The sequence below is a fragment of the Stomoxys calcitrans genome, chromosome 4 (genome assembly GCF_963082655.1).
Source record: "Stomoxys calcitrans chromosome 4, idStoCalc2.1, whole genome shotgun sequence".
In the NCBI taxonomy this organism is placed as follows: Eukaryota; Metazoa; Arthropoda; class Insecta; order Diptera; family Muscidae; genus Stomoxys; species Stomoxys calcitrans.
The window spans coordinates 155,989,318-156,012,175 of record NC_081555.1 but is presented as its reverse complement, the minus strand read 5'-3'; the positions used below and the strand labels follow the sequence as shown (position 1 = coordinate 156,012,175).

The window sequence follows — 22,858 nt, the reverse complement described above, 5'->3', positions numbered from 1 at the left end:
GTTTTTGCCCATGAATGTTCAGGAAGGAACAGGGACAAACTTCTCCCATATCAATGAGTGCAATCCGATTCAAATGTAAGCTCAATGATAAGGGGTCTCCTTATAGTCCGAACGGCGCACCGTAGTGCGACACCTCTTTGAAGAGAAGTTTTTATATGGCATAGCACCTCACAAATATTGCCAGCATTAGGTGGGGAAACCCACCGCTGAAAATATTTTCTGATGGCCTCGCCAGCCAGCGTCATAGGCGGACATAATAACCTCTGCGCTACGATGGCCTCCATTTATTTTGAACCCCTTTTAAAAACAACGCTGAAAATATTTTCTGATGGCCTCGCCAGCCAGCGTCATGGGCGGACATGATAACATCTGCGCTACGATGGCCTCCATTTTTTTTGAACCCCTATAAAAAACATTTGAAAAAAATGTGTAAATGTGCAAAAAATTGAACTGGAAGTGATAGTCAGATTTGAATCCCCTTTAGGACTTTTATTATCGTGAGTAACTTTTAATTTCATGGAATTGGATATTTTCGTATTAGTTGGCACTTCTCATCACTCATCATTCGTATTCTACTCGAAATTTCCTTTAATTTGAGTACCATATTGCCTATATTTGGCGTCATTTCGCTTGATGAGGGGGGAAGGGCCGTTTGTGTTTCCCCAGTCCCGAACCCCAAGAACGGACTTCATATTCGTGTTCCTGGGGGAGGGGGGCCATGCAAAAAATTTTTCCCCATTTTGACCGCAAACGGAAGAGAGTCTTAAACACCGTGTCACCATCGTTTGACTCCGGTAGATGAGAGGCTGGCCACAATACGCATAAAAGCCAAATTCTTCAACATCAGTCTTATTTGTGTCCATGCCCCGACGGAAGACAAAAACGAGCAGACCATGTATATATTCTACCAGTGCCTAGAGAGGGAATACGACCGCTGTCTTGTAATTGATATTGAAATCGTTCTGGAAGATTTTTATGCTAAGATAGGGAAGGAAAATATCTCTGGTCCAAAAATCGCAAAATGAAGTCTCCACGAGATAACCTACGATAACTGTTTGAGGCTAAAGGATTTCGCCGCGGCAAAAAACATGATATTTAGCAGCACTAGATTTCAACATAGAACAAATAAAAGCGCGTCACTTAGAAGTTCTTTGAATGACTTCTCATATATGTAAAAGCTATATATGACCGATATGGACCGTTTTTGTCATGGCTATTAGAAGTCATAGAATTGAATAAGATGAGAATTGCGCCTTCCAGAAGCTCAAGAAGTCTTATCGGCAGATCGGTTTATATGGCAGCTATATCAGTTTATGAGCTGATTAAGACCATACTTGGCACAGTTTTAAGAAGTTATACCAAAACATCATATGCAAAATTTCAGACAAATCGGATAACAATTGAGGCCTCTAGAAGCCCAAGAAGTCTAATCGAGTCATCGGTTTACATGTCAACTTTATCAGGTTATGAACCACTTTAAACTATACTACGCACAGTTGTTGGAAGTTATACCAAAACGACATGTGCAAAAGCTAGAAGTTAAAGAAGTATAATCGGGAGATCGGGTTGAGAGATTTGACCCATTTGCAATCCCCACCGATAGAGTTGGTGAAATATCGATGGCACTATCGATATTATATTTTTTGTCTGAATATCGATATAAATTTCCCCATTCGATACTATCGTCAAAGTTAAATTTTTTGCAAAATTTAACAAAAATAAGAGATCCGAATCTGAATAGCGACCCAACGTTGTATCCTATAAGACACATTGCGCCTATAGAGGGCGCTATTTTCATCCGATTAGGCTTAAATTTTGTACAATGATTTATCTCATGACATCCAACTGACTTTGTTAAATTTGATTTAATTCAGTCAAGGACCCCACCGTAGCGCGGAGGTTAGCATGTTCGCCTATGACGCTAAACGCCTGGGTTCGAATCGTGGCAAGACCATCAGAAAACATTTTCAACGGCGGTTTTCCCCTCCTTATGCTGGCAACATTTGTGAGGTACTATGCCATGTAAAACTTCTCTTCAAAGAGGTGTCGCACTGCGACTCGCCGTTCGGACTCGGCTATAAAAAGGAGGCCAATTACCATTGAGCTTAAAACTTGAATCGGACTGCCCTCATTGATATGTGACAAGTTTGCCCCTGTTCCTTAGTGGAATGTTCATGGGCAAAATTTGCATTTGCAGTCTGTGCATTAATATTGCTTCAATATAAATCGATCACTTGATTTTTACTTCCAATTTTCGTTTGAAATATAGTTGATGGGAAATAAACGATAGTATCGATATTTATTATGAGAAAAATCGAAAATAACGATTGTTGCGAATATCGATAGTTTGCCAGCTCTAACACTGAATGTTTCCTGTAAGAGGAAACATTCAGAGGGAGCAATTTTCATCCGATTGGACTAAAAACTTGCACATTTTGGTTTTATTCGGTCTGTGCATTGATATTGCTTCTATATAAATCGATCTCCTGATTTTTACTTCTGGTTTTCGTTTGAATTACAGGTGATGCCAAATAAACGATTGTATCGATACTATCGATATTTAATATTATAAATATCGAAAATATCGAATGTTGCGATTATCTAGCAGTTCTACCAATCGACCTATAAGAAGTATTTGTGCAAAATTTCACGTTGTTGTAGATGGATGGCATTCATCCAACGTATAAGGCGTACAATAGATGCGAGGAGCTAACATAGATTCGGATGATTACCTTGTTGCAGCAAAGGTTCGCACCCGTTTGAGCATGGTGAGAAAAATATGATCTGACACTGTACGTAAGCTGGACATCAAAAGGCTGCAAACACAACAGGTGGATACGGCATAGTCCACTCGGCTAAACCAATTGTTTAAATGGCAAACCATTGTCCACTCCATTAAAAGAGCCGCAGCATCTATACTTGAAATTTCAAAGAGTTAACTCTGTCCATTCTCAAATGGCATATTTTTTACTAGTTCTTTTTCGATTTTGTCCCACTGTCATCGGCCTATTCTGGAGATCCACCAGTATATAGTACGATATTGTTCAAACAAACAAAATAATTCAGATATTTAGATTTGTGTGTGTGGGCAAACAACTCACCCAAAAACCTCCCCTCCACCACACGGGCATATAGACCGAGCGGCACAATTCGGGGGTTAGGGCTTGTCTACTGATACTTGGTTCCCAATTTTGCACGTTTGAGGTGGTTGTTTCTGGGTTAAGACTGGGTTGTCCTAAAATTTTTCTATCAGATTCGTTTTATACTCTCAAATTTTCATTTAAGATCCATATTGTACCGATGGGCCTATTTGCCTATTTAGGGGGTTTCGTGGTGGGACGCTCCCCCGATCTCCCGATTTGACTTCTTGAGCCCTTACAAGACGCAATTTTTGTCCGATTTTCCCAAAATTTTGCACGTGGTGTTCTGTTATGATTTCCAACAACTGTTTCAAGTACGGTTCAAACCGGTCTATAACCTGTTGTGGCTCCCATATAAACCGATTTACCGATTTGACTTCTTGAGCCCTTACAGGACGCAACTTTTGTCCGATTTGGCTAAAATTTTGCATGTAGTGTTCTGTTATAATTGTCATCAACTGTGCGATGTACGGCACAAGGCGATCTATAACCCGATATAGCTCCCATATAAACCGATCTCCCAGTACGGTCCAAATCGGTCTATAACCTGATATCTTATTGTATATATAAAATTCAATTTGTGTTTGTTTGTTTGTGGGTTTGTTTATTTGTTCCGTACAGACTCAAAAACGGCTGAACGGATTACCTTGGAATTTTCACAGATTGTGTAGTTTGGTCTGGAAGGAAACATAGGCTATATGATTTTTTGATATTTGGAGAGGGGCGGACCCTCCCCCTTACCCCAAAAGAACGACCCAAAAATAAAAGTGAACCGATCGGAACAATATGGGATTCAAATGAAAGGTATTCAAGAGTAAAGTACGAATTTCATAATAAAAATTGGGTCCAAACGCATGGGGGGCCAAACCAGTCCCAAAACCCCCTTAAAATAGGTTTATTTGACGATCATGACAATATGGGACTCAAATGAAAGGTATTCAGGAGTAGATTACGAATATGGTCAGGAAGTTGGAATAGGCTTTATAATTTATTAATAAGGGAAGGGGCGGACCCTCCACCGTTACCACAAAAACATCACCCAAAATCAAAAGTGGACCGATAAGGACAATATGGACAATATCAAATGAAAAGTGTGTGGGAGTCGATAACGAATCTGGCATACAAATTCAAGTCGAAGTATATGGGCTCATCCCACCCCCACAAAAACGCCAAAAATGGGCATATTAGCCAATCACGGATATATGGGACTCGATTTGCTTGTTCCATATAGACTGAAAACGGCAGAACCGATTTTCTCGAAATTTTCGCATATTGTGTAGGTTGGTCTGGAAGGAAATATAGGCTACATAATTTTTCGGTATCGAAAAACACAAAGCCAAAAACACAATCCAAAATCAAAAGTGCACAGATTGGGACAATATAGGTATGAAATGAAAAGTATTGGAAAGTAGAAACGAATATGGTATTCAAGTGTGAATCTAAGTACCCATCAGGCCGCCCCAACTCCAAAACTCCACCAACAGACATATTGGACGTTCGTTTCAATATGGGGCTCAAATGAAAAGTATTCAGGAGTAGATTTCGAATCTGGCATATGAAATCAGATCAAGGTATAGGGGGTCACATCGCCTCTCAAAAACGCCATTAGACCCATTATGACTATATGATAATTGGCTGAACCGATTTTCTTAAAATGTTCATAGATTGTGTGCGTTTGTCTGCAAGGAAAGATAGGCTATATAATTTTTCGATATCGATTGTGGACCGAAAGTGGTCCGATGGGCACAATAAGGGTATCAAATGAAAGGTATTGGAAATCAGAACAAGAATATGGTATTAAAATTTGGGCCCTAGTAACCAGCGGTCCCCCAAAAAACCCCATCCAAACGGTTCATATTAACCGGCCATGGCAATATGGGGCTAAAATTAGAGGGATTTGGAAGTATAGCACAAATTTGATAACCATATTTGAGTCGAAATGTCTGAGGTGCCGTCCCTCCCCAATGAGAACATTACCCTTAGGAAGAACATTACCACCAGGAACCGAGAAGGGGCCAAATTCTCACACATCAATGAGGGCTTTCCAATTCAAGTTTGAACTCAATGATAAGGGACCTTTTAAACCGCTCCCATACAAACCGATTTGACTTCTTGAGCCCTTCCATACTGCAATTTTTGTCCGATTTGGCTGAAATTTTGCACTCAGTGTTCTGTTATGACTTCCAACATCTGTGCCAAGTACGGTCCAAATCGATCTACAGCCTGATATATTGGCTTGCCCAAAAAGTAATTGCGGATTTTTTAAAAGAAAGTAAATGCATTTTTAATAAAACTTAGAATGAAATTTAATCATATATACTTTTTTTACACTTTTTTCTAAAGCAAGCTAAAAGTAACAGCTGATAACTGACAGAAGAAAGAATGCAATTACAGAGTCACAAGCCGTTGAAAAAATTTGTCAACGCCGACTATATGAAAAATCCGCAATTACTTTTTGGGCAACCCAATAGCTCCCATATAAACCGATCTACCGATTTGACTTTTGGATCCCTTACAAGCCGCATTTTTTGTCCGATTTGGCTGAAATTTTGTAGTCTAGTGTTCTGTTATGACTTCCAACAACTGTGCCTAGTACGGTCCAAATCAGTCTATATCCTGATATAGCTCCCATGTATCCTTGTTCGGTACCTAGAATCTTTAATTTTTGCTGGTTTGAAAGAAGTTTGGTATATTGGATAATTTTCATTTATTTTTGGGGTCTTTTTGCATACTTTGGGGTGTATTTGATTTTGGGTCATTTTTCATAATGAAAAAGCACCCCAAAATTGGGACCTTTCTTCATTGCCATTAAGGGGCCCACTGTCATGGTGCGCCATCCATCCATTGCTTATAAAGTACCACGAATATACACAAAATATGAGGACCCTTCGTCTTAGGTTCAGTTCGTAACAAAAGGGCCCCAAAAAAGCTTGGCTTGAGAACTCCAAAACCTTTTGGAGTTTCGCTGTAATGAAAAAGCACCCCAAAATTGGGACCTTTCTTCATTGCCATTAAGGGGCCCACTGTCATGGTGCGCCATCCATCCATATTTTATAAAGTACAAAATATGAGGACCCTTCGTCTTAGGTTCAGTTCATAACAAAAGGGCCCCAAAAAAGCTTGGCCTGACACCTCCAACCCCTTTTGGGATTTTGCTGTATTGACATAATACCTTCAACCTGGCTGTGATTTTGTGTAATTAAACATTTATTCTATAAAAAAAATAATCACTTACAACTAATATAAAAGTAATTAAAAAAAAAATATTTTTAATTTTTAAAATCTCTTTTTTAAAATCTCAAAAATTTATTCGCCATATCTCATTTTCCAGCAAGTAGTAGTTAAAAGTAATCGTCCATTAGTAACTACAAATATAATACGAAGTTTAAACAGTCAGCATGAGGCATAGGTGTAAGAGCAGACATTAGGGTAGATCACAATGAAAATCCGAAAAAAAACTTACGGTATTTCGACATACATTTTTTAATTTGTTTAGACATAATCATGCGATCCACCCCATTATACATATTACAAGCGAAAGCATTTCTCTATTACTAACCTAGTTATGTTTTGGCCTGAATCGATTTTTGTAGCTACTGCCGGACCGGGACAACAAATTATTTCCTCATGAGCATTAAAACCACAACGCACCACTTCGCTGGTGCTATACTCCCCATTCTCGATTAAAGTCTTTAGCATGGGGCAATCGCCCCACAGTTTGCACAAGCCTGGCTGTGATTTAGTTTCACAGCTATTCCAAACAAAAAGGAAGGGTGAAAATACAACTTAAAAAAAGGTACCATAACCAAAATATCTGTGACACATCCAATCTGTCACACATCCTTTTTTCGATACTTTGCAAAATTTTGAATTTCGAATTTTGACCATTTTTCGCCAAGCAAGTGTTTGTTAAATGGTATCTCGAAGCAAATATCAAAGATTAAGGCATTACTTACACTTTTGGTTTGTCAGTGCTGTTATCTATCTTTGTCTCCGATCTTATGATGGGACAACAGATCAATTCATCTCGTACTGCGAAACCACAACTGACCACTTCTCGATTGGAATATTCGCCACGTTCAATGAGGGTCTTTATCACAGGACAATCTAACCAGGCTTTACAGACACCCGTCATGCCTTTGGTTTCACAGGGATCACCATCTGTGGATAAAGGAAAAAAAATCTGACTTCAGATATGCCAATCAAAAGAATCATCACTCACCAAATGCGGCCTGGCTAAGAGGTATGTATGATGCCAGCATGATACCAGCCATTAATGTCCAGCATATTGAAGCCATCGCCATCGTTGGCATCCTTAATATTCCTGTGGCTGTGTATGTGCCTTTGATGGAAGATGCTTTGCGGATCTCCACATGACTGTCTCGGTTGTTTTCAGTTTGTAGCAGCTGCATTTCTTGCTTAGCTTACCGCCGTCTGCGGTCAGACGTCAAAGCTGGCACACGATTTTGTTGACCACCCGTTGATCGTTTCTTGAAATGATTATAGCTGATTCATGAAATGCTCTTGGTTGTTGGATGCAACGGATATACCCGCTATTGGTTGACGAAGCGTTGTTCACCTTAGGAAAATCAATGAAAACAAGCAAAGCTTTTTACTTAAATGTTGAGGAAAGAAAAATCTACGTCATGGAAATGTTCAACCATGTAGCTGTGTCGAACTGTGCTAATGATATGTTCTTAAATATCAAAGTGTAAACCTTTTTATAAGGAAAATGGTAGAGAACGTTTTTGCCCAAAAGAAAAGAAAATATTAAAACATGGAAGAGGGCATTAAGTTCGGCAGGACAGAACTTGGGATACCAACCACCTTCGGGTATATATTTAAGCAACCTTATGGTCCGATGACCAAACTCGCCACCACTTTCAGGTTTATATTTCGTCATAATCCGGTGATAAATGCATTATTTATGAACCCAAAGCAGCTATTCCGAAATATGGTCCGATTTGGACCAAACTCTGCACGGACGTCGAGTGGTCTTATCAATAGATTTCACTGTTCACATTTGTAAAACAGAATATTGGACTTAATGGCAGCTATATCAGAATATAAACCGATCTAAACCATAACCAAAAGCCAAACATATGTCACTATGCCAAGTTTCAGCGAAATCGGATAATAAATGCGGCTGCTATGAGCCCAAGTTCTTTAATCGCGAGATCGGGGGGTCTGTATGGCAGCTATATCCAAATATGAAAAGATCGGGACCATATTGAACACAAAAATTTAAGAGCCGAACACACCTCTCTGTGCCAAATGTAAGGGAATTAGGGTATTAAATGCGCTTTTTTAAGGCCCAAGACCTTAAATCGACCGATCGGTAAATATGGCAGTTACACCCAAATATGTCAACAACAAATACAAATTTTGCCCATGAACATTCCACTAAGGAACATGGGCAAACTTCTCACATATCAATGGGTGCAGTCCGATTCAAGTTTTAAGCTCAATGATAAGGGGCCTTCTTTTTATAGCCGAGTCCGAACGGCGTGCCGCAGTGCGACACCTCTTTGGAGAGAAGTTTTACACGGCATAGTACTTCACAAATGTTGCCAGCATTAGGAGGGGAAAACCACTGCTAAAATTTTTTTCTGATGATCTCGCCAGGATTCGAACACAGGCGTTCAGCGTCATAGGCAGACATGCTAACCTGTGCGCCACGATGGCCTCCCCTAACTCACCTCTCTGTGCCAAATTTTAGGGAAATCGGGTATTAAATGCACCTTTAATAGGCCCAAGACCCAACACACCTCTCTGTGCCACATTTCAGAAAATTCGGGTATTAAATGTGCCTTTAACAAACCCAAGGCCTTAAATGGGGAGATCGGTATATATGGCAGCTTCACCCATATATGGCAGTTACAATGAAAAGTCTAACATTGGTGACTATGCCAAATTTCAGCGAAATTCGATAATAAATATACCTTTAACGGGCCTAAGTGGTATATATTGGGGCCAGAGTCGTAGCCAGAATTTTATTTTGCGGAGGGGCCTCCATATTAGAACTACAAACCAATAATAAGTACGTATACGCCCCATCATTCGAAAAACAGGAATTTTGGCAGATCGAAATATATAACAGCTATATCCAAATATAGTCCGATCTGAACCATATAGGGCACGGATGTCGAAAAGCCTAACATAGGTGACTGTGCCAAATATCAGCGAAATCGGAGAATAAATGCGGCTTTAATGAGCTTGAGACCTTGAAATCGGGAGATCGGTCTATATGGCAGCTATATCCAAAGCTGGACCGATCTAGACCAAACTAAACAAAGATGTCGAGAGGCCTAGCATAACTCACTGCCCCAAATTTGAGCGAAATCGGAAAATAAATGCGCATTTAATGGGTACAAGACCTTGAATTGGGAGATCGGTCTTTATGGCAGCTATCTTATGTATAAAATTGAATTTGTGTTTCTTTGTTTGTTTGAAATTTTCACAGATTATGTAGGTTGATCTGGAAGGAAAAATAGGCTATATAATTTTTTGATATCGGGCGGGGGGCGGACCCTCCCCCTTACCCAAAAGTACTACCCAAAAATAATAGTGGACCGATCGGGACAATATGGGATTCAAATGAAAGGTATTCAAGAGTAGAGTACGAATTTCATAATAAAAGTTGTGTCCAAGTACCTGGGGGGCCGCCCCAGCCCCAAAACCCCTTGAAATAGGTTTATTTGACGATCATGACAAAATGGGACTCAAATGAAAGGTTTTCGGGAGTAGATTACGAATATGGTTAGGAAAAAGAAATATGCTTTATAATTTGTTGATATCGGAAGGGGGCGGGCCCTCCCCGTTACCCCAAACATATCGCCCAAAATCACAAGTGGACCGATAAAAACAATATGGGATTCAAATGAAAGGTATTCAAGAGTAGATTACGAATTTCATAAAAAAAAGTTGAGTCCAAGTACCTGGGGGGCCGCCCCAGCCCCAAAACCCCTTAAAATAGGTTTATTTGACAATCAGGACAAAATGGGACTCAAATGAAAGGTTTTCGGGAGTAGATTACGAATATGGTCAGGAAGAAGAAATATGCTTTATAATTTGTTGATGAGTGGGGCGGGCCCTCCCCGTTTCCCCAAAAATATCGCCCAAAATCACAAGTGGAACGATAGATTTACAAATATGACAAAAAAATTAGGTCCAAGTAATGGGTGGTCGCCTTCCCTTCCAATACCCCCAAATGGGCATATCAGCCGACCATGGCTATATAGGATTCAAATGAAAGATAATTGGATGCGTTCAAGTCAAGGTGGCTCTTTTCCTGCTAAAAATACGTCGAATAGATTAATTGACCCATTATGGCAATATGGGACTCAAATAAAAGGTATTTGAGAGTAGAAAACGAATTTGATATCCAATTTTGGGAGTACGTCCTAAATCACCCTTAAACTGAATTTTATTTCCGGCTATTGCAATATGGAGCTCAAAGCAACGGTATTTGGGAGTAAAGATGGAATTTGATATCTATTTTCAGGGCAAAGTGCCGATGGCCTCCCCAGTCCAAAAAAACTTGGTTTCTATTGTTGGGGACGGGTGCCGCAGGGACAGCCCAAAACCTGCCAAATGGATATATGGACCAATCACGACAATATAGAGCCATGTGTTAGGGAGCCGCCCACCCCAAAATATCTCCCTATTATATAAAAGCTATTTGGGGTGGATATTTATTGATTTTCGGGAAAATTATATTCATTTTCGGGACAAAGACCCTGGGGTCCACCCCACCTTCAAACACAACTTATTTACCGATCATGACATTATGGGACTCATACGAAATGTTTCTGAAAGTAGAGCACGAATCTTACATTTACTTTGATCATCCCCGAAATACCCCCTAAACCCGAAATATTTACCAATGCAGTAATATGGAGCTCAAAAGAAAGACATTTGGGAGTAGAGTAAAAATTTTCTCAGGAACCGAGCGGCGGCAAACTTTTCATACATCAATGAGTGCTTTCCGATTCAAGTTGAGTTTATCAACGATAAGGGACCTTTTTTATAGCCAAGTTTGTACGGTGTGCCGCAGTGCGACATCTCTTTGGGTAGAATTTTTTACATGACCATGCATGGGTATTGTATCTCGCAAATGTCGCCAGTATTAAGAGGGGATAACTACCGCTTTAAATTTTGTCCGAAGACGCAGGCGTTCAGCGTCTCGTTAGTTCCAATAGCCACCCTCCTGGCTACGTCATAGGTGACTATGCCAAATATCAACGAAATCGGATAATAAATGCGCCTTTGATGGGTACAAGACTTCAAGTCGGGAGATCGGAAAGTATGGCTGCTATATCCAAATATAAACCAATCTGAACCACATAGGGCACGGATGACGAAAAGCCTAACATAGTTGGCTATGCCAAATATCACGGTCAAGATCCAAGATCGGTTTACATGACAGCCATATAAAACCATGGACCGATATGGTCCAACCAACCTGCACTAATAACAATAAGTTATGCAAAATTTGAGCCTGGGGTCTACATTGAAAATCCAGGGACTGTGATCTGTTTTAGACCGCCTGAACATAATACGATCCTACAGTCGGAAATCCGGGCGATTACGGAATGCGGAGTCCACCGTAGCGCAGAGGTTAACATGTCCGCCTATGACGCTGAACGCCTGGGTTTGAATCCTGGGGAGACCATCAGAAAAAATTTTTAGCATTGGTTTTCCTCTCTTAATGCTGGCAACATTTGTGAGGTACTATGTCATGTAAAACTTCTCTCCAAAGAGGTGTCGCACTGTGGCACGCCGTTCGGACTCGGCTATAAAAAGGAGGCGCCTTATCATTGAGCTTAAAACTTGAATCGGACTGCATTCATTGATATGTGCGAACGTAGGACAGCGAAAATCCTATGGCGGGATCCAGATCGTGAGAAGACGAGGCTATTACTGAAAGGAAGTAGGAAGGAGGTCAGTATAGCTATTGGTATCGTAAAGGGACACATAACACTACGAGCTATGCCTATGTATGTATGTCTGGCATGGGGCAGATTTATTTCTGCACCCTCTTTTAAACCTACCCTAACCTATATAAAATTTCAAGCGGCTAGCTTTACTCCTGCAAAAGTTAGCGGGCTTTCGACAGACAAACGGACGGATGGACGGCTTAAAATGGCAAGACGATAAAGAATAGTATATACTCTTTATGGGGTCTCAGGTCAATATTTTTAACACATTGAAACATTGATCTCAGACCCAACAAAGTCAATTTAGCCATGGCCGTCCGCCTGTCTGTCCGTCCGTCCGTCCGTCCGTCTGTCGAAAGCACGCGAACTTTCGAATGAATGTGAATCGGTCTATAACCCGACATAGCTCTCATATAAAAAGCGATCTTCCGATTTTACTCCTTGAGCCACTATAAGGCGCAATTCTTACCCGATTTGTCTCTAGAGGGCGCAATTCTTATCCAATTTAGCTGAAATTTTACACAATGACTTCTTCAATGGTATCCAACATCCAAACCAACAATGGTCCGAATCGGTCTATAACCTGATATAGCTCCCATATAAACCGATCTTCCGATTTTTCTCCTTGAGCCACTACAAGGCGCAATTCTTATCCGATTTGGCTCTAGAGGGCGCAATTCTTATCCAATTTAGCTGAAATTTAACACAATGACTTTTTCTATGGTATCCAACATCAAAACCAAGTTTGGTGTGAATCGGTCAATAACCCGATATAGCTCTCATATAAACCGATCTTCCGATTTTACTCCTTGAGCCACTATAAGGAGCAATTCTTACCCGATTTGTCTCTAGAGGGCGCAATTCTTATCCAATTTGGCTGTAATTTTATACAATGACCTCTACAATGGTATTCAACATACAAACCAAGTATGGTCCGAATCGGTCTATAACCTGATATAGCTCCTATATAAACCGATCCTCTGATTTTACTTCCTGCGCCCCTGAAAGGCGCAATTCTTATCCGATTTGACTTTAGAGGGCGAAATTCTTATCCAACTTGGCTGAAATTTTGCGCAGTGAGTTCTACTATGGTCCGATTGGCTCAGGAGGCCGCAATTCTTATCCAACTAAGCTGAAATTTTGCACAACGACTTCTACTAAGGTCTCTAACATCCATACCAAATATGGTCTGAATCGGTCTATAACCTGATATAGTTCCCCTATAAACCAAGGTCCCGATTTTACTACTTGAGCCTTTAAAAGCGCAATATTTATCCGATTTGGCCGAAATTTTGCACAATGGCTTCTACTATGGTCCCAGCTTCTAATTACGGTATGATTCTGTCTAGAACGTGATATTGCTCCAATGGCATAGAAATTCGTATCCAATATCCTTTGTTTGCCAACAAAGAGATACCGGGCAAATAACTTGACAAATGCAATCCATGGTGGAGCCTATATGGGATGCGGCACCGCCGAACATAGCACGTTTTTACTTGTTCTTATACCCATCACCATAGTAAAGGGGGTATATTTACTAAGTCATTCTGTGTGCAACAAATCGAAATTTCAATTTCCAACCCTACAGAGTATATACAATATATATATTTCGGATTGTCGTAAAATTCCAAGACGATTTAACGATGTCCGTGTGTCTTTCCGTCCGTCTGTAGTAATCGCTCTAAAGTCTTCAAAAATTGAGATATTGAGCTGAAATTTGGCACAGTTACGACTTTTCAATGCACGCTGGTTAAAATTGTGAGTAGTTTTGGGCCTCCCAATATCCGACCCAAATATGGTTCATATCGGACTATATTTAGATATAGCTGCTATATAGACCGATCTGCTGATAAAGATTCTGAAGCCCATAAAAACTTTATATTTTATCCGATTTCGCTAAAATTTAGTTGAGTAGTGAGTAGTTTTAGATTTCCCGACATCTGACCCAAATATGGTTCAGATCGGACTATATTTAGATATGGCTGCCATATAGACCGATCTGCCGATTAAGGGTCTGAAGCCCATAAAAATTTTATTTTTATCCGATTTCGCTGAAATTTACACCAGTGAGTAGTTTTAGATTTCCCCACATCTGACCCAAATATGGTTCAGATCGGACTATATATAGATTTGGTTGCCATATAGACGGATCTGCCGATTAAGGGTCCGAAGCCCATAAAAGCTTTATTTTTAACTGATTTCGCTGAAATTTAAAACAGTGAGTAGTTTTAGATTTCCCGACGTTTTATCCATATATGATTCAGATCGGGCTATATTTAGATATAGCTGCCATATAGACCGATCTGTCGATAAAGGGTTTAAAGCCCATAAAAGCTTTATTTCTTACCCGATTTCGCTAAAATTGAAAACAGTGAGTAGTTTTAGTTTTCCCGTCATTTGATCCAAATATTGTGCAGATCGGACTATATTTAGATATAGCTGCCATATAGACCGATCTGCCAATAAAGGATCTGAAGCCCATAAAATCTTTATTTTTTATTAGCTTTCGCTGAATTTGAAATAATGATTTGTTTTAAGCCTTCCAATATCCGACGTTAATATGGTCTAGATGGGACTATAATTAGATAAAGATGCCATATAAACCGATCTGCCAATAAAGGGTCTGAAGCCCTCAAAAGCTATATTTACTATCCGATTTGGTAATATAAAGCCAAACACTGGAAAGAAGAAATTTTTGCTGTTAACCGGTGAGAGCAATATTATTCAGCACTCTGTACAAAACAATAATCAGCTGGTATGTTTGACATTTCTGTTGTGGTGTGTTTCGTATGTGATTTCGATTACCAACACTGAAAAGTGCTGCAAAGTTCTAATTAGCCGTTAACACTTTGAAAGCCAAAAGTCAGGGTTCGAAAAATATCACCGGTAGTGGAGAATATATTTAGAACTATTTTACTAAAAAGGTATGCAAAACACATCCAGTTATCAGCAACCAAAGCGAAAATTGTTAGAAACATCACCAGAGATAAACAACATGGCGAAGAAACCTGTAGGAAATATGGACGTAAGTGATTTGATGGAGTTAATGAAAACTACAATGAATGGACTGTTGGAGGAAAAGCTTGCCAATCTTCCTACAAAACAAGATATAGAAGAAGTAAAAGATGGAGTATTAGCTGCCAAAGCCGAAATTGCACAACTAAAAGCTGAAAATCAAATGTTGAAAGATGAGATAAGCACATTGAGGGTCAAAATGCAGGAAGGTGAAGATAGTTTACGTTGGCTGGAACACCAAATATCGAACTCAAGACTCATTTTCAAAGGAATATCAAACATAAAACCACCGCTAAATGCTGTTATGCAGATATGCACGGAAAGATTGAATATCTCGCCTACAATCACATCAGCCCGCACAATTTTCGAACGAAATGGTACGCAAACCGTAATTGCCGATTTTGGAAATGAGAGTAATGCAATGGAAGTGCTCCGAAATACAAGAAATTTAGCAGGTACATCCATTTCGATAGATCGAGACCTTAATCCAAGAAGGCAGAAGAACAAAGTAGCCATGTTAATGGTCAGAAAGGAAATTTTAAACGAATCTAAAAAGTTTAAAATTATTGTAAGAGAGGACAGAATGAAGATCAATACCAAATGGTTCACCTGGGACAGTCGTAGTAATCTAATGTGTGGACGTGAAAAAGCCGAATCCGTTCTCAAGTCATTGTACGGAGAAGATATACGTACAACTTGCTTTAACAACATTTTTGAGAAAATTAATTCAAAAAACTAAAAACAAGGCGCGCTAAAGATAAAATAAAAATTCCCCATGATAATAAAAACAGCTTTAAACTTAAGATAATCTCCTATAACATCAATGGATTGTCTAATAAATATTTGTATCCACTTTTTTTTACGTATTTAAATGAATTCGATATTATTATTCTATTGGAAACCCATCTTATCATGGAAAATACAAGACAGGCAGAAAAATACTTTCCCGATCATTGTATAAACTGGATAAATGCTACAAGATTAAGCCGATTTGGAAGGGCAATTGGTGGAGTTATGATAGGTGTAAAAAGGTCATTAACAAAATATAACATCAGCTACCACTTTCATAGCACCAATGAAGTACAATGCTTGCATATCAAAACTGCCTACTCCACGCTGCGAATAATACCATTATATCTGAGAAGCGCAAACTGGTCTAATGATTACTCGATTGTTAAGAACTTCGTGGAACAGTCAGATTGCGATAATTACATTCTAATCGGAGACTTAAATATACGTATAGGCAATTTACAGCAAGATATTGCTCCACTATATAGAGAGCTATTTCCTGCTGGAAAAGCAATAAGAAAATCCAAAGATGAGGAAATAAATGCAAAGGGCCGAACATATTTGGAATTCTGCAACGAAAATAATCTGATGATTCTAAATGGGCAAACCAGAGGTGATGAAAATGGGAATCTTACGTTTATTAGTACTGTTGGGGAATCTGTGAATGATATCTGTTCAGTATCTCAATCTTTGTTGAAATATGTGGAAGGCTTTCATGTTGATGAAAAAATATGGTCTGACCATCTACCAATAGTTCTAACATTGGAATTAAACTCGCCGAATAATGCTGAAAAAAAGTTGAAATTATTACCTAAATTGCACTGGAAGGATGCAGATAAATATATTTACCAGAGCAAGCTTAATAGAAATTTGCAAACTATTCTGGAAAACAATGAAAGAATATGTCTAAAAGATTTGACTGGAGTTATAACAGCATCATCAGAAGCGACAATCACGTCAAAATTCACACCAAAGATGAAATGGTTTAATGAAACATGTCATTGGGCCAGAAGAAAGGTTTTTGAAAACTTGCGCAAATTTAGAAAAAATAACAATGAAATACAGAAGCAAAAATACTTAAGCGCAAAAAAGAAGTACAAAGAAGTATGTGAGATGAGCAAACGTAGGTACTTTTGTCTCATTAATGAAAAAATTAACAATATTAAAAATGGCAAAGAATGGTGGAAGCTAGTAAAAGAAATAAATAATCAAGAGCTTAAAATAAGTCATAAAATCTCAGTCGACATGTTAAAAGACTACTTCATACGGCTTTTGAATCCTGAGCAGACTTCATTACCAATACTATATGCCCCAATGCTAGCAACAGACCACTTGTTGGATATGGAAATTACAGTGGACGAAGTTAAAGATATGCTACAAAATGTTAAACTGCACAAAGCGCCAGGGGAGGACAGAATTCCGTATGAATTTTTCATACACGCCACTGAAGGGTTTCTATCGGAATTAGCTCGTGGATACAACAAAGTGTATGAAAATGGAGATGTGGAAGATACATTTATAAAGACCATAATATTCCCGATCCACAAAAAAGGTTGTCTTAGTGATGTTTCGAATTATAGAGGAATCTCCTTTATGAACTGCGTTGCTAAAATCTTCATGGGAATCCTCAATGAAAGGCTTATTACCTGGATTGAAACACGAAAGTTACTGCTGGAATATCAGGCGGGATTTCGCAGAAATTATTCAGCCGCAGACAACATTTATAACCTTGCTGCAATAGTTAATATCAAGATGGCAGAAAAAAAGAAAGTATATGCCTTCTTCGTTGACTTCAAGGCTGCATTTGATAATGTCAGTCGAAGTCTACTAATTTATAAACTACATGAACTTGGTATTTCCTATAAATTTGTTAAAATGGTAGAAAGCATTTATAAAAACACAAAATCAGCAGTTTGGGCAGGTGAGGAAATATCTGAATATTTTGATACATTATCGGGCGTGAAACAAGGCTGTCTGTTATCCCCGCTGCTTTTCGCGTTATATCTCAATGACCTCCATGATTTTTTAAAAGGTGGCTTGTATATAGAGGGCTTGAATATAAGATTATTGCTATACGCCGACGATATCGTTATTTTGGCTGAGGATAAACAGATACTTCAACTTATGATAACGAATTTAGAAAAGTATTGCTCTAAATGGAATTTAACGGTCAACATGGCAAAGTCGAAGATAATTGTATTTCGAAAAGGAGGCAGATTAGCCGAACAAGAAAAATGGGTTTTTAAAGGAGAACAAATTGAGATAGTTTCACAATATAACTACCTTGGAGTAATTGTAACGCCACAAATGTCCTTTTTAAAACATATACAAAATCGAAATAGCCAATCGAAGAGTGCCATAAACGTCACATGGAAGAATTTTATAAATAAAGATGAGGTGCCCTTGGCCCAAAAGTGGAACATGTATCAAGCTGTGTGCAGGGCAATCCAATCATATGCTGCGCAAGTGTGGGGCCATTTACATTTTGACGAAGTAGATAAACTACAACGATTTTTTCTAAAACGTGTTCTGAGATTACCGGAATCAACACCAAACTACGCTATTTCAATTGAAACAGGTCTTGATGCTGGCCACATTTATACACTTAAACTGCACTTAAATTATATTTGGAGGACATTGTTTCAATATAACCAAGAAAGGTTACCGTGTCAATTAAGTAAAATAATAATTCGGAAACAGCTATTTTGGGTTAGATCCTTAAATGATTTATTAACCGAAATGGATATGCAGACAATAGAGGAAAATATTTCACCAAATGTCTGGAAATTTATGGAAGCGGCTCTTATAGAACGTGTAGCAACCAATAACAGAACAAAGGATTTGCGTAGAGCACGGCAAAGTAACTCACGTATCTATAAACACTTAGATCTAACACGAGGCACATGTTATTTCAATGGTAATTTCAACAGACAAGAAATCTCCTGGATTTTTAAAGCAAGGTGCGACCTAATTTGTCTTAGTGGAAATCGTTATATATCAGGCACAGATGAAAACAACAACTGTACTATTTGCAATATAAATGAAAAGGAAACACTTCAGCACTTTCTCGGTAACTGTCCAATTCTCAGAGAAATTAGAATACAAATATTTGGTAAACCCCACCTTCAACAACACGAAATCGTATCAATACTAGATGGACATGATGGGGCTGATTGGAAAAAATTAGTGTCTTATCTTATATCGGCGCTTAGATATCGAAAACTTATACTTAATGAATACAATTAAAACAAAACATAACGAAAAAGCCAAACAAACAAGAAACAAGAATATATGCTATCTTTAACATATAAGTAAATGTACATATTTTTACCGACTGACGACATAATGTCATAGTCGTGAATCCACTTTATTTTTTTGTTTTGCCCAATTGTAATTAAAATTACATTTATATTTAAGAAAATTTTGAATTGTACCAATTATTAAGAAGAAATAAAGTGATACTACTACTACTACTACTATCCGATTTCGCTGAAATTTGAAACAGGATGTATTTTAAGGCTTACCGACATCTGAACCAACACCGACATCTGAACATGGTTCAAATCGGACTATATTTAGATATAGCTGACATATAGACCGATCTCCCGATTGGAGGTCTGAAACCCATAAAAGCTTTATTTTGTATCCGATTTCGCTGAAATTTGAAGCAGTGATTTGTTTTGAGCCTTCCAATGTCCGACCTAAATATGGTTCAGATCGGACTGTACTTAGATATAGCTGCCATATAGACCGATCTGCCCATAAAGGGTCTGAAGTCCATAAAATCTACATTTATTACCCGATTTCACTGAAATTTGAGTTAGTGAGTTGCTTTAAGACTTCCGATATCCGACCTAAATATGGTTCAGAACGGACTATATTTGGGTATAGCTCCCATATAGACCGATCTGCCGATAAAGGGTCTGAAGCCCATAAAAACTTTATTTATTATCCGATTTCGTTGAAATTTGAAACAGTGAGTTGCATTAAGCCTTCCAACATCCGACCTAAATATGGTCAAGATCGGACTATATTAAGATATAGCTCCCATATAGACCGATCTGCCGATAAAGGGTCTAAAGCCCATAAATGCTTTATTTCTTATCCGATTTCGCTGAAATTTAAAACAGTGAATAGCTTTAAGCCTCCCAACATCCGACCTAAATATGGTCAAGATCGGACTATATTAAGATATAGCTCCCATATAGACCGATCTGCCAATAAAGGGTCTAAAGCCCATAAAAGCTTTATTTTTGTATCCGATTTCGCTGAAATTTGAAACAGTGAGTAGTTTAAAGCTTCCCAACGTTCGACCTAAATATGGTCAAGATCGGACTATATTTAGATATAGCTCCCATATAAACCGATCTCCCGACAAAGGGTCTGCAGCCCATAAAATCTTTATTTCTTACCCGATTTCGCTGAAATTGGAAACAGTGATTTGTTTTAAGACTCCTTTCATCCGACCCAAATATGAGTCAGATCAGAGAATATAAAATATATAGCTGTCATATAGACCGATCTTTTAATTAAGGGTTTTAATCCCATTAAAAGCTGATTTATTGTCTGAAATGGTGGTTTGTAACCAAAGTTCGGCACGGCCAAACTTAACACGTTTTTACTTTTTTTTTTCTTTTTTTTTTTTTTTGGTGTTCCACAGTGTAATTATTCATTACTTTGTTCTTATAAACGAATGTATAGTTTTTGTTTTGTCTTCCTCCCTTTTCGCTCTCTTCCTCTCGAGAACGTTTTAGGCAAACATGTTTAGCCGGAATATCCGTCATTAAGCATTTAAAAGAAGAACAATAAGACAAAGAAAAGGCATATAAAAACAAAAATCCAAAATCAAACAGTTCGCAAAAAAACCTCAACACAAACACAGCAACAACTTGAGAAACGTCATTCTGAGACAAGACCCAACCAAACAAGCAACACATTACATTATTTTGTTTATTTATGGAAATTAGTTGTTGGGAGATAAGCCCAAAGAATGACCGATCTACCGGTGAGCTTGAAGTCCTAAGCCAAATGTGTTTATTTGCGGCCGTCTTCATAAAACCTAATGAAGCCTTAAAATAGGTATTATTAGAATAGGTCTATTTCAAATCTACTTTCAGTTTGGTGAATACCGGTGTTGGTGTTTGTTGAGATAATTTTTGCCAATGAAAAATTTTCTAATTTCAATATAACCATTGTTCTTCGTTCAGTAGTAGTTAACTTAAGTTAGCACACATGTTTTGTTGTTGTTGTTGTTTCGTTTTCTAGGAACCAGAATCGTGTTTCTTTGCAAGTAATAATTTAAAATTAAATTTAAATTGAAGAGATAAGCCGTGGTATCTCCCTGATACACACTCGTACATACATTCATACATACATACACATGAACAATGCCAACAGGAGTGGGGGCTATTTTGCATTGCTTTCTGAAATCTGGTTCACAGAATTTTTGTTAAATTCAATTTCTAGATTATCATGTCATTCATGATGACTTCTGTTTGCAGTGCTGTGTTTTGTTGTTGTTTCTTTTTTAAAATAACCTTAATTCATTGGGCATTTTATTTTTTCATTAGGTTCTTTTTTTCTTTTGTTTTCGAATCATATTGATTGTTAAAATCGCACACACACACACACACACACATTCACGCTAACTCACTCCAATGAGACTTTGTTTTGGTTATCTGTGAAATTTTAAATCCCCGGCTGATATACAGAGACTCACATACACACACACTTATAAGCATCCACAGTCATATTAATCACACACATGCTGTTTATTATTATTATTGAAGATTTTAACAACTGACGTCTAATGGCATTTTGTTTAAGTTGTTGCTGTTGCTGTTGCTATTGTTGTTGTTGATGATGATGGGGTGGTCAGCCAGTGTAACAACAATAAAATCTAATAAATTTCATCTTTTACACAAACAACAATAACCACAAAATTCTAAAGCATCATCATCATCAACACTATCGATAATAAGTTATACACGTAAATTTAATACCACACACACACCAGCTTACTCCCGGACACAAAAGACATGCAAATGCACAATTTTTCTGAACAAAATGTTATTACTATTATTTTTTGCAGATTTTTTTGCTTAAAACTTACAATTAAGTTATTTTTCTTTTAAACAAACTTAAAGCAATGTTCAGAATAAAATTTCGCACACGCACACACTTGGACACCGTTTTACTATGCTTCGGCTAACGTATGTCAAACTGGCATAAAATAAACAACCGTTCTTCTATGCAGCTCTCAAACAACTAAAAAGCACTTCAGCTGATTTTCGTTGAGATCGATCAATGATGCCAACAGATTTGTTGTCTTCTTATATCTCTCTCCCTTTCATTCTCTCACTCTCTGGTTTTGATTAACCAACCATCTGTGGTCTCTCATACAAACTAAACTGTGGTCAGTTTCTCCCCTGTGTTAATGTTTGATTAACTCAGTTATAAAGTCGTGCCTCTAATTTTGATAGTAGCATAAGTAAGGAAAGTTTCTTTAACTTAAGTATGCATCACAAGTCGTAGACGTATTTTTTGGGGGTAGACACGAGTAGTTACTGTTAATTGATTTCCAAAAATTATGTACTTAAAAACAAGTAAAAAGGGGCTAAGTTCGGCTTAACCAAATGTGTGAAACCCAAAACCATGGTTTTTTTTTGCTATAAATTTGCTCATAGCAGCTCAGCTTATTTGATTGAATTTCATCTGAGGGGCTCAAAAAGAAAATTCATTCAATGGCAGACTTATATGCTAAAGATTCTAGGGAGGTCAATAGAAATATTGGGTTGCCCAAAAAGTAATTGCGGATTTTTCATATAGTCGGCGTTGACAATTTTTTCACAGCTTGTGACTCTGTAATTGCATTCTTTCTTCTGTCAGTTATCAGCTGTTACTTTTAGCTTGCTCTAGAAAAAAAGTGTAAAAAAAAGTATATATGATTAAAGTTCATTCAAAGTTTTATTAAAA

General features: G+C 38.1%; 1 protein-coding gene across 3 annotated transcripts in view; it reads right to left on the bottom strand.

The window, feature by feature from the left end:
- Window positions 1-22,168, bottom strand: part of LOC106096061 (serine protease Hayan) — a 32,507-nt gene extending 10,339 nt beyond the window's left edge. For 2 of the 3 annotated variants that reach the window (XM_013263603.2, XM_059367180.1), the window contains exons 1-3: window positions 21,897-22,168; window positions 7,363-7,719; window positions 7,097-7,301 (exon numbers count right to left, since the gene is read on the bottom strand). In XM_013263603.2, coding sequence (XP_013119057.2) covers window positions 7,097-7,301; window positions 7,363-7,552 — 395 coding nt within the window. In that variant the 5' untranslated portion in view covers window positions 7,553-7,719; window positions 21,897-22,168. Of the gene's footprint in view, window positions 1-7,096; window positions 7,302-7,362; window positions 7,720-21,885 lie in introns of all 3 variants that reach the window. The other variant, XM_013263604.2, reaches the window with a different exon arrangement.
- Window positions 22,169-22,858: the final 690 nt, after the last annotated feature.